Consider the following 13,302-nt stretch of genomic DNA (forward strand, 5'->3'; position numbering starts at 1 on the left):
CTGAGAGGTTCTTTCCGCTGTTCCTGTTTTACTGATACTCAACATAGCACGGTTAACTCTGATCAGAATGGTGGTCAGGAAGATCTGGAACAACTGGATGATTTAAGATTTCTACACAATGCTGTAGTGAAGAGAAGAAAGCAGGTACCTTTCGGGTTGATGGTATCAGCACGTTATGTATGAGGTAACTGGTTTACTAGTGAGGATGGAACGTAAACGGCTTTACACACACATTAACAGGAGCGGCCTGTTAGGTCTTTGAAAACACAATATTACCTTAGTGGCCAGCATTTGTTGCTGGGCCTCAATCTGTTGTTGCTGGCGAGATGCCATTTCCTGAAGTTCAGCAAGTGTCAGGTCCATCCTAGGACTATTAACCTACCAAAATAAAAATGCAAACAATCCAACTTAGTACAAAATGATCACAGAGATTCCTCCCTCAAAGGCCCATTTATAAGCGTCACCTGAGCCAATCATGACAAAATTATTTAGCCATTTTTCTTCCATAATATTAAAGAAACCATTAACTTTTATATTAATACCCCACATTGACTTATTAAGATATAAGACATACTAACATACAGCCCAACACTCTTCTAAGTTGTAAATTTAAATTAACTAGTTCCAACAGTCAGTGACACAGGTGGAACAATTTGGAATTACCTCGTTCTATAGTTAAATTAGGAAGGCAGTGTTTCACCATGTTAAACATGATATTGGGACACTGGCAGCAAACCTAGAATACAGTCATCAAAACACCCTTTAAAACTATGACACTAGAATTTTAAAAATTCAAGAAACATTGGGTCCTCAGGGACAAAGCAAGATGTCCACTCTCTAAACATCCATTGGACATGGTCCTAAGAGGTTTAACCAGCGCCACAGAACAAAAAAGTAGAAATAAACTGTATCCAGATTGAAAAGGAAAAAGTTTCTTTTCTGTCTTTACACAAAGACAACACAATCGTCTATGAAGAAAATCCTACGGAATCTACAAAAAAGCTACCAGAACTAATAATTTATTTAGCAAGAAATGCAGGATAAAACATCAATATGCCAAAATCAATTATATTCCTATGTATTAGCAACAACCAGAAACTGAAAAAAAAAAAAATTTTTTTTAATACCATTAACAATAGCATAAAAAACATGAAGCACTTAGGAATAAATTTAACAGAAGATGTACCAGACCTGCACGCTGAAAACTTCAAAACACGGCTGAGAGAGAGAAGACTTCAATAAATGGCGAGGTGGTGCCCATGAGCCGAAGAGCTCAATACTGTCAAGACGGCAAAATTCTTCCCAAACTGATCTACAGAGTCAACAGAATCCCAACCAAAATGCCAGCAGGGTTTTTTTTTGTAGAAATTGACAACCAAATTCTGAAATTCCATATGGAAGTGCAAAGGCCATACAATAGCCAAAACTTTGAAAAGAATGAAGTTGAAAACATACACTACCTGACTTCAAGACTTACCATGTTTCAGTAACCAATACAGTGTGTTACTGACATCATGATAGATAAATAGATCAATTGTACAGGATAGAGAGTACAAAAATAGACCCACACGTACACGGGGTAATTGATTTTAGAAAAAAAGACAATCGAGTGGAGAAAGTTTAGTGTTTTCAACAAATACTGCTTGTACAACTGCTATCCATATATGAAAAACAAAATGAACTTTAACTCACACCATATGCAAATGTTACCGCAAAATGGATCATAAACTTAGATGTAAAATCTAAAACTACAAAACTTCTAAACTGATCAATTATACTGTATTAAAATTAAGACCAAGTCACAGACTGGGAAAAATATTTGCAAATCATCTATCTAATAAAAAACTTCGATCCAGAATATATAAAGAAGCCTAAACTCAGTAATAAGAAAGTAAACAACCCAATAAAGAAAAAATTAAGCAAAAGAGGTGAACAAATACTTCACCAAAGACAATACACAAATGGCAAATAAGCACATGATAGATGCCCAACATCATCAGACATTAGAGAAATACAAATTAAAACCACAATGTAATACCACTACGCACCTATTAGACAGCCAAAATGAAAAAGACTGACCATACCAAATGTTGGCAAGGATGTGGAAAAACTAGAACTCTCTGGTGGGGAATGTAAAATAAAACAATCACTTTGGAAAACACTCTGGCAGCTTTTTTTTTTTTTTTAATTTTTTATTTATTTATTTATGGCTGTGTTGGGTCTTCGTTTCTGTGCGAGGGCTTTCTCTAGTTGCAGCAAGCGGGGGCCACTCTTCATCGCGGTGCGCGGGCCTCTCACTATCGCGGCCTCTCTTGTTGCGGAGCACAGGCTCCAGACGCGCAGGCTCAGTAATCGTGGCTCACGGGCCTAGTTGCTCCGCAGCACGTGGGATCTTCCCAGACCAGGGCTTGAACCCGTGTCCCCTGCATTGGCAGGCGGATTCTCAACCACTGCGCCACCAGGGAAGCCCTGGCAGCTTTTTAAAAGTTAACATACAACACACCATTGTAAAGCAATTATACTCCAATAAAGATGTTAAAAAAAGTTAACATACATCTACCAAATGACCCAACCATTCCACTCCTAAGTATTCACTCAAGAGAAATAAAAGTATATGTCCATACAAAGATGTGTACCCAAATATTCATTGTAGCTTGATATGCTGTAACTGGAAACAACCCAAATGTCCATCAACAGATGAATGGATAAGGAGTGGTGCAACCAGACAATGAAGTATCTCTCAGCAATAAAAAGGAATCACTACTGATACACACAGCAAAATGGATGAATCTCAAAATAATTATCCTGAGTAAATTCAGACAAAAAGAGTACAGACTGGATGGCTCCATTTATCCTAGATTCTAGAAAATATAACTAATTTGTAGTGACAGAAAGGAGACTTGCTAGCAGTTCTGAGGATGGGGAGGGAAGCAAGAAGGAAAGGATTACAAAAGGACATAAGGAAACTTTGGGGGTGGGGGGTGATGGATATGTTCATTATCTTGATTATGGTAATGGCTTCACAGGTGTACACATATGTCAAAACTTATCAAATTGTATACCTGAAATACGTGCAGTTTATTATATGACAATTATACTTCTATCAAGATGTTTTTTAAAAACCCAGTGATGGGACTTCCCTGGCAGTCCAGTGGTTAAGACTCTGCGTTTCCAGTGCAGGGGGCATGGGTTCGTTCGATCCTTGGTCGGGGAACTACGACCCCGCATGCTGCGTTACCGAAAAAATAAATAAAAAATAAAAAACCCAGTGATAGGGAAAGATACATTGTGTCAAGATGCACTGAAATCCTGTTAATGGTTGAGACCATTTTTGTTATCGTCATATCAACCTTTCTTCACTGTAAGATAAATATGAGATCAGAGAAGAGAAACAGGAAGAATTTGGGGGGGAAAAACAAAGAATTTGGGGAAAGGCAGAGTAGAAGCAAATGTAGGTTGGAGAGAGGTAATTTAGCTAATCCTTAACATTATTAAAAATTCTAAGCTCTGAAAAGAAAATGCCTACAAGGAATCCCAAAGATACCTGCTAAAATTCATACGCAGTAGCAAGAGCATTAATATATCATTAATCGCTAAAAACGATGACGGCAACAAATAAAATCACCAAAAAAACAGATACTTCCTCAAACCTGCTCAACATTTGTTTTGTTCTGAATTTATGGTATATTCAGCATTTGAATTCTTTTGACAGCCACGTGGAGATCATTAAAATTAATTGTTTTGAAGAAATAAATTTAAAGTAAGCCTTTTAAAGAGGGCCATCCTTAATAACCCACTGAAAAAAGAAGTAACAGTGAATGAGATTTAAAGGTTAAAAAAGCAGTATCACTGTGGTCCATACACGGCATGGGTAACAATGATCACTTACGCCATTCTCCTTTCTTCGATGTTCACCCGGAACTTTTACACCATTTCTTTTTAAACTTGGATCCTGAGACCTTGGTCCGCTCACTAAGCACAAAATTGAGAAAGCAGGCATTAACACTAGAGTTGACAGATATTTTAAGTCCCAGTTCATTTCTCAGTTCTGTTGTTAATGCTCTCTGATATTTTAAGTTGAAAATATACTTAAAATGCTTTCTAGTAGCAATGAAGTTATTAAGGTCTCGTAATTCAGCCTGTTCTGGAAAACCTTACTTGGAACGGTGAATAAATAGTCAGTACTAGAAAATGTCACATGCTAACCATTCCCATGCGTCAGATACCACAGGAGGCAAAGTTAAGAAAATAAATGTACTTCTGATTACGGGTCATTCACACCGTTTGCTTAAGTGGCTCCTCCCAGTTCTCTATTTAGTTACTCAGCAGTGAAATTGGGAATAGTTTCATTGAAAGAAATAGAAGTGAAAATTAAATGAACCCATCCTTGTACTCGTTAAAGAGTTTGTACCTTACACGGGAAGGAAGCAACTGAAAACAGAACAAGTGGCATTTCGAACATTTGGTCATTTTGCGGTAATTCCGAAGTATTATCAAGTACTTGCCCATTTATTTAAGTAAAAAAATTTCCACTTTCTTAGCTTGGGAAAGTACTAATTGGAAAACACTGTGCATTCTGCTTTTTTGGCTAAAAAGAATTTTTCAAGCCCAAATATATGGGTCTCTCAGTACCACTTAAAGCATCATGAAGGGAAAACAGTCTTAAACTGATAAATTATAAGAAACAATATCAAAGAGAATTTCTTAAATACGTGAAATTAAGCTTCGACCTGTACTTCCCAGAAGTTAGACAATTTATTAAATTATCTCCCAAGAGGTTTTAGATTAAAATTTCTTTTGAATCAAATCTCTATTGTACCTGCCTGGAAGCTTAGCACAAATTTCCAGTAAATAAATATGTCTATCCTCAGGGCCACGTACCACGCTTATATCTAACTCCAATGAGTTAGCTTTACTTTTAAATACTGTTCAATTCTCTGACAAAATAGCTCAGGTAACCTGTGACAATATTTCTATAGAAGAAAAAAAAAATCTATCATTTAGGAATAACTGCTTTCTTTGCTGCCTCAAAGAAAGAGCACTCCACCAGTTTCTCCTTGGCATGTTCAGTTACATAATCAGAGTAAAAAGCAAGGGCTTTCAAATTAATGTCATATACATTCTGGGTCACAGGTCCTAGTTAAACTGGAAAAAGAATACAGTAACAGTCTCCTAATCTGTAATCTAGAAGTCTACACCACAAAGGCTGACACTGAACAGCAATCCTGTTTTATTCCAGTTTAGACACTATGTGGCACTGGTGTTTTGCGACAATGTGAAAACAGCGTCCTTATCTTCAGATTATATTTCTCACATTACAGACACACTGAAACTGCGTACTGCACTACTGAGAGGCTGTTTAATAATTTACCCGGTACGATAGAGAAAGATATTTGAACTAGTAGATGAACGGGGAAAATTCATCTAATTTACTAAAAGAAGATGTACGCAGTAATGTAAATAAAGAACAAAATAAAAATAAGATGCAGATGCCAACTTAAAACCACAAAAAAAAAGGCTGCTTTAGGGAAAAAAAAAAAAATGCATGCTTATTTAAAATAAAATTACAGACACCAGAGACATTGAAAGGCCTGTGAGCCAGCCGGGCTGAGGTGACTCAGGTTCCACTCCTGGCTCTGCCTCTAGGGACGTGGCCTCTGACAAGTCATTTAACCCCTGAGTATCAGCCTTTCTCATCTGTACAGTAAGAGGCCAGACTAAGTCAATTCTGGGGTCCCCCACGGTCTGAATGTCTAATTGCTGGGTACCATGTGGACATTTGTACTAAAGGAATAAAACTGAGATTCTGTGACATCTAATAATTAGCCTCTGTTACCGACAGTCTTACTCCCAAGAATTATATACACTGAAGTCACAAACCTCCCATTTTAAAAGTTCCAACATTTTTAGAAACACCTAGTAATCCTGCTCCGACCAGCGGCTTCCCACTGAGAACAAAGCTTCCCCACAGATCTCAGACCTGAAACTGCCTGTTCTCCCACGTCCTATGAGACCTCCAGGGTCACAGGGATGGCTGTGTCCTGATGTCTAGGGCTGCTTTCAGCCCACTATTTCTCCACCTTCACGTATTACCTTCTACCCTCTCCTCATTGTCATCTATAAACTCTGGTCACAACCCTCAGTCACCGCAGATGTGACCACCTGACACCCTGTTCTCCCCACTCCAAGTCCTGCCTTCATTCTGGATGACCTCACCATCCAAAAGCTCACCTCTCAGATCCGTGGCTTCCTGCCTCCTCTCTAATTCAGGATCATTTCATGGCCTGGTGCAGGAGCACGTCACCTGAAGTGCTCTACCCCTGAAATCTTAAATTCACACTTTCTACTTTTTGACCATAATTTCCTCTCACTGCACTTGTGCATGAATCTGAGACTTGCAGTTTCTTAGCACTGGTCTGCTCTTGCCCTGCAGCCCCTCTGCCTTCACTTCATCCCCACCCAGCTTAGATGCCATCTCACCAACATCCTCTTCTTCCCTGTCCCACTGACTCCACTGAACTGGTCTGGCCAAGCCCCAATCTTGGGTCAATCCAACCATCTCCTCTTACAACCTCCTGGGCTGCAGAGCATCACTGGGGAAAAACCACCCATGGTCTCCTGGTCTCTAGTCTCAACTGGCCTCCAGGGGACCCTGGTCCCCTAGCAGCACTCTCTCCTGTTCTCCACCATGGCTCCAACCATCACTTTCAGATGGCTGTGCCTCCTATCTCAGAGAAAACAAATGTTCTCAGATGAGAAGCCCCTCCCACTGCTCCAATAGGGAGCACACATTTACCTGCCTCTGCAAAGTTTCCCTTCCACCCAGTTAAAATGGAAGAGAGAATAAAGACGCAGACTTAGAGAACGGACTTAAGGACACGGCGGGGGGGCAGGGAAGGGGAAGCTGGGACAAAATGAGAGTGGCATGGACATATACACACTACCAAATGTAAAATAGCTAGCTAGTGGGAAGCAGCTGCATAGCACAGGGAGATCAGCTCAGTGCTTTGTGACCACCTAGAGGGGTGGGATAGGGAGGATGGGAGGGAGACGCAAGAGGGAGGAGATATGGGGATATATGTATATGTATAGCTGATTCACTTTGTTATAAAGCAGAAACTAACACACCATTGCAGAGCAGTTATACTCCAATAAAGATGTTAAAAATAAATTTTAAGAATAAAAAAATAAATAAAATAAATAAATAAATAATGGAAGAGAGACCCTTCCCCCCCATCACCTCCCACTGGCTGACTTGCCCATCGAGCATTCCCTCCTTCTTGTATTTCAACCCGCTGCTCTACTGACTCTTTCCTTCCCGCCCACATTAAAAACTGTCATCAAACTTTTCCCATCTTCCAAGAAAACAGAACAAACAGAACCACATCCCTTTCTCCCCAGCCCCCAGTCAGGGCTTAGAAGAGCCGTCTATCCTCGCTGTTCCCACTTCCTTACCTCTCACTTACTCCCCAAATTACCTGGCTCCTGATCACGTGCTACACCCGAGCATGAAATAAAACTTCAGATCTTTGTTATGACTGATAGGATGCTACCTACCAACGTCCCTGCCAGGGGGGCGTTCATGGCGAAGGAAGAACCGAACTTCACTCCTCTGACTTCCAAACCGTTGCAGGACATCAAACATTCGTTCACTATCGGCAACTGGACGTTCTAAAAGAAACGAATAAATGAGGTACAAATCATGTTATCTGCAGGTAAAAAGAAAGATGAACATATCATTTACTGTCCTTCATGCAAATTATGCATTATGAATGCAGAAATTACTTAGCATCTTACATCTTTTTTTTTTTTTTTAAAAGAACCCTTAGAAAATGAAGCATCACCAACTTTCCACCCATATAATCAGGGTCAAACGTGGGTGGAGTACAGGGGGGAGGACTGGATCCGGGCCGCTAGCAGGAGCTCAGGAGTCTAATTCAGGGGCCCCTCACTAGCCACAGGCATGCTGGGAAGCTCTGCGGGTTCCAAAGCTCCTGTCATCTATTCCATAGGACAGTCTCTGAGGCCCCTTCTAACTCTAATGGTTCTATGATTCTCTAAGTGTACAAATGAAACATTAAAAAACAGCTTTCTAAATCGTGTAGTCTGTCTATCGGATTTTTTTTTTATTACAATTTTATAAACTACGTTAAAAAAAAAATCAGACACATGCATTTCCAAACAAAAGCCTCTTTACTGCCCTGAAAATATGCTTCTTCGGCCCTTCTTCCAGTGAGACTGCCAGTTGTCAGAACTCTTCTAGAGACAAAAAGAAGGGCATAGCTAAATACCCTAATAAATGGGAACTTTAGGAGAAACCAGATATCTTAAGCTCCCCTCAAAAAATCTTCCAATCTTAAGGGATCTGGATATAAAAACTAAATATACTGTCTGAAGATGCAACTGTTTAAAACCAAAGAACTTCGGTAACATCGATATAATTTTTAATATAAGAAAGTTGAAACAGCCTAAGAAAACTCAATGCACTTGTCAGTAATCAAAGACACTATCTGAGTACCTTAAATAAACAACACGGGCAGAGAACGGAGCAGCCAAGGGTTCAGCAGCCAATTCTGTGAACCCCTGAACTTAATCTGCTCGGGTGCAACGAAGTACAGCTCTGGTTCTTGACGTACTGAGTTGACACAGATACCCCTCTCCTCTAAACCGGGGAAATTCTAACTAAGACCCCCCCCCCCCCGCCAAAAGGAAACACCCATAGCTGAGTAGACACCCTCCCAAAAGAAATCCTCAGCAGACCCTCCACCTCCTCACAAAAAAAACAAAACCACACACACACACACACACACACACACACACACTTTATTTCAAAAGAAGTGAAATCCCCAGGTTCCAGAAGCAAAGAGGGAATTCAAAGGAAGTGAAGTAACTCCAGTCCACGCTGGGTTGGACCGTCTTACAAGGTCTAGGAGCTAAGGTCCTGATGGCCTATGACAACAAAAAATCAGGCTTAGACCAGCACACGCTGAAATACACTTCAAAGCCACCTATTCACCCCATGCTCTGACCACACCAATCCCCTTGTCCTGGCATCCGTGCCTATGTGACTTTGAACAAGCCATTCTTAGCATTGAGAACTGTCCCCGGCACCCTTTTCTCCTTCTGCAGATGAGCACATCCATCTATTCCTGCAGTCATCGCACGGTATGATAAAGGTCTGCTGATTCCTGCTTTTACTTGAGGGCAGGACACTTTCATCTCTCTATTCCTCACAATCAAGCACAGTTTCTAGTACATTATAGGAATCCAAGAAATGTTCTCTTAGCAAACAAATGAGTGCGGAGTAAGGAAATGGAGATGGCAGATAAAAGCTACATATTTTAAAAGACTGTCAGTTAAAGGAAATGGGAAACTTGAGAAGCTAACGAAGTGGAAGCAACAAATTTACTATTTTTATTTTTTTAATTTTATTTATTCATTTATTTATTTTTGGCTGCGCTGGGTCTTTGTTGCTGTGCATGGGCTTTCTCGAGTTGCAGCGAGTGAGGTCTACCCTTCATTGCGGTGCGCAAGCTTCTCATTGCGGTGGCTTCTCTTGTTGCGGAGCAAAGGCTCTAGGCACGCGGGCTTCAGTTGTTGTGGCACACGGGCTCAGTAGTTGTGGCTCATGGGCTCTAGAGTGCTGGCTCAGTAGTTGTGGCGCACGGGCTTAGCTGCTCCATGGCATGTGGGATCTTCCCAGACCAGGGCTCAAACCCGTGTCCCCTGCACTGGCAGGTGGATTCTTAACCACTGTGCCACCAGGGAAGTCCAAATGTACTATTTTTAAAATGGGGCACCTTGAACAATTTACAACAAAAAAGGGGGAGTTGAAAACATAACAGCTATTACTTGCTGAGAGCTAACATTAAATGTTATGCTAACAGGGGCTCTGCTAAACCCCCTTCAAATGTCAGCTCCTGGGATCCTCACACAATCCTATGCAATAGATTCAATTATTATCCCAATTCTGCAGGGAAAACACTTGAGGACTACCGAGATTGAGTACCTTGTCTGAAGTTATAAAGCTGGTAAATGAAAGAGACAGGATTTTGATACCTAAGACCTTGATCTTAATCACACCATACAAACAACCCTCAAATGAATTATGAATTCACTGTAAGCAATCAAAAGCCCCAAAGGATTTTTCATGGAACATTTCAAGGTAATTCTAAAACACATCTGAAAAAGAAAATACACAAGAATACTACAGGATAACAATGAAATAAGCACTTGCCTTACAATACCAAACCTTTTATAAAACTATAGTAATTAAAACTATTTGGTCCTATCATAAAACTAGAAGAAAACAATAAAAGTAACTGACTAAAGCTTATAGAAACATAACTTCATATGAGATATAACAAGAATTCAAAGTGACATTTCACATCAGTAAGGAAAAAAACAGATGTTCAATAAGACACTTAAAAAAAATTTGTGGGGGACTTCACTGGTGGTGCAGTGGATAAGACTCCGCACTCCCAACGCAGGGGGCCCGGGTTCAATACCTGGTCAGAGAACTAGATCCCACATGCATGCCGCAACTAAGAATTCACGTGGCACAACTAAGGAGCTGGCGAGCCACAACTAAGGAGCCGACATGCTGCAACTAAGGAGTCTGCCTGCTGCAACTAAGATAGGCGCAACCAAATAAATAAATAAATAAATACATAATTTTTAAAAAATTCACGGGATTTCCCTGGTGGCGCAGTGGTTAAGAATCCACCTGCCAATGCAGGGGACATGGGTTTGAGCTCTGGTCCGGGAAGATCCCACATGCCGCGGAGCAACTGTGCGCCACAGTTGTGTCACAATTGTGACACTGTGCGCCACAACTAAGCCTGCGCTCTAGAGCCTGCGAGCCACAACTACTGAGCCCGTGTGCCACAACTACTGAAGCCCACGTGCCTAGAGCCCGTGCTCCACAAGAGAAGCCACCGCAACAAGAAGCCCGCGCACCGCAATGAAGAGTAGCCCCCGCTCACCGCAACTAGAGAAAGCCTGAGCGCAGCAACGAAGACCCAACGCAGCCATAAATAAATAAATAAATAAATTTAAAATAAATGAAAGAATTCCAGCAATAATCAAAAACAAGGAGACTATGCCAGGCTCCCAGAAAAAAAAAAAGTTTCAACTCAGAGAGTGAGCCTTGGCAAAGAGAAAGAACACTTCTTACTCTAAGAAAATCAGCCAGAAGGGTAGGCACATATGCAGAGAAGAAACCTGAGGTAAGTACAGAGGCAGGAAACTGAGGAAGCTCACAATGCGTGGTTTCAATCATCTCGGGAAAGTAATTTGCAGAATGCAAGGAGGCCACCAGAGCGACTAGAGGCTCATTTATTCATTCAGTAAATATTTATGGAGCACTCCCTCTGAGCTGGGGTGCAGCCAGGAACAAGACGAGCAGGTCTCTGCTCTTAGGGAGTTTACATTCTTGTGCGTGTGTGTGAGGCCACGGGGATTAAAGAGGCAATAAACTAATAAACACAAGAAAACAGACAGACACATCTCACGCAGAGGATCAAATCAGGATGGAACTGTGTAACAGAGAACCTCATGCCTGCTTGCGTAGGAAGCTCGGGAGAAGCATCTCTGAGGAGGCAGTGTTTTAGCTGCAATCCAAGTGACCAGAAGGAACCGGCAATGACAAAATCTGGAGGGAGAGCAACAGAGAAAGTGGGAACAGCTGGTGCCACTGGCTCTGAGGCGGGAAAGAGCGTCGTTTATCCAGGAATATAAAAAAGCTGCAGGAGGCAGGCAAGGAGTAAAATGGTACCAGATGACATCAAAGACCTCACAATCTCAGATCAAGACGCTGGATTTTATTCTAAGTAGAAGAGAAAGCCATCAAAGAGTTTAAACAGGAAAGTCGAAGTATCAGATTTTTATTGAAAAAGGATCACTTGGGATTCTTTATGGGAATGGTCTAATCTAGCTCCTATGTGAAGTAAGCAATTCGGGGAGAGTGCAGAAGACCTTCCTGACCACCCAGCTGTAGGGAAGTCAACGGAAGATGAATAAGAGGACTCGCCTGGCAAGCAGTGGGCGCTCGGCTGGAGTCACATACCGTGAACGGTGTGAATGCAATGAACACAGTGGGAAACGTGTGCTGGGACACTGCACCCCCAGGGCAGAAAAAGGAAACAGTGGGAGCTCACCCAGGCTGCACAGAAACAAAGCAGAAATCATGAAAAATTATTCCCGCATCTACAAACTCCTAAGGGGCCAAAAAGAAACCAGGCTGTCCCATTTCAGGGCTCCAAAGAACTAAGTAAGGGGGTTGATGTCAAGGCTTAAAACAATGCCTATGTCTCCTGCCACCACAGTAACTCAACACCAAAGAGCTTTCCCGAAAAACCTACAAAACCTCAGAGAGGGCAAAACAATCAGGACGCCTCAAATTCCTAACTAAGTGCAGCTTAAGCATACAAGAAACACTTGTGAGCACTATACATTTTACCGTAACACCCCAGAAGCTTCCACCCTGTGTATCAGCTGCCTATCTTTTGACCTTTTATATTGTAGTGTCTACGGTGTCTTGCAGAAAAAGAAAACAGCAGAAAGACTTTGTAGGTCGCAACGGAACTGGACTGAGAACACTATCTCTGATGGGCACCCTATTCTGCAGTTTCTCCGCGGATACACGCGTGCGGCACACAGCGCCTCGTCTAAAACCGATGATGATGAAAGATGGCACGACCGAAGCAGGCATACCGGAGCCGCACCACACTTCAGCCAGGTGGCAATCGCTCTCGCCAGGCTCCTTGCAGAGATCCACCACATCTCTGCAGACGGTTTCCGGAGTAACTGGGACTTCCGTGAAGTGCTGCTCGTTGTTGCTGAGGTACACGGTGAGAAACATCTGGAAACAAAAGGAGAAACGCAACAGTTATCAGTACTGTCTACACAGGTGCTGGTCACTTTCTACTCACCTCGGATTCCTTTCCCCAGATGGTCTCAGTCGAAGTGCAAATGCACAACAGGACCGTCTGCCTGTTCCCTGGCCTGAGGAAGGGAGGGACCTGGAGCTCGGCCGATGGACACCGGCCCGCCCCCCTCTCCTGGCAGCGCCTGCAGAGCTCTTGGGGATCCCCGGAGCACAGTCAAATAAATCAGTGCACACAAAAGGTCGTATTAAATTTTCCTCTGGGAATTCCCTGGCACTCAAGTGGTTAAGACTACGTGCTTCCAATGCAGGGGACGTGGGTTCAATGCCTGGTCAGGGATCCCACATGCCATGTGGTACGGCCAAAAAAAAAAATCTTCCTCTGACATTTTATTCATGTTATTTGTTTACCAAAT

General features: G+C 42.0%; 1 protein-coding gene across 1 annotated transcript in view; it reads right to left on the reverse strand.

Moving 5' to 3' along the window:
• Window positions 1-13,302, reverse strand: part of TP53BP2 (tumor protein p53 binding protein 2) — a 62,658-nt gene that overhangs the window by 22,670 nt on the left and 26,686 nt on the right. The window contains exons 2-5 of the mRNA XM_007167234.3: window positions 12,715-12,862; window positions 7,558-7,671; window positions 3,890-3,972; window positions 277-378 (exon numbers count right to left, since the gene is read on the reverse strand). Coding sequence (XP_007167296.2) covers window positions 277-378; window positions 3,890-3,972; window positions 7,558-7,671; window positions 12,715-12,862 — 447 coding nt within the window. The remainder of the gene's footprint in view (window positions 1-276; window positions 379-3,889; window positions 3,973-7,557; window positions 7,672-12,714; window positions 12,863-13,302) is intronic.

Source organism: Balaenoptera acutorostrata, chromosome 1, assembly GCF_949987535.1.
Source record: "Balaenoptera acutorostrata chromosome 1, mBalAcu1.1, whole genome shotgun sequence".
In the NCBI taxonomy this organism is placed as follows: domain Eukaryota; kingdom Metazoa; phylum Chordata; class Mammalia; order Artiodactyla; family Balaenopteridae; genus Balaenoptera; species Balaenoptera acutorostrata.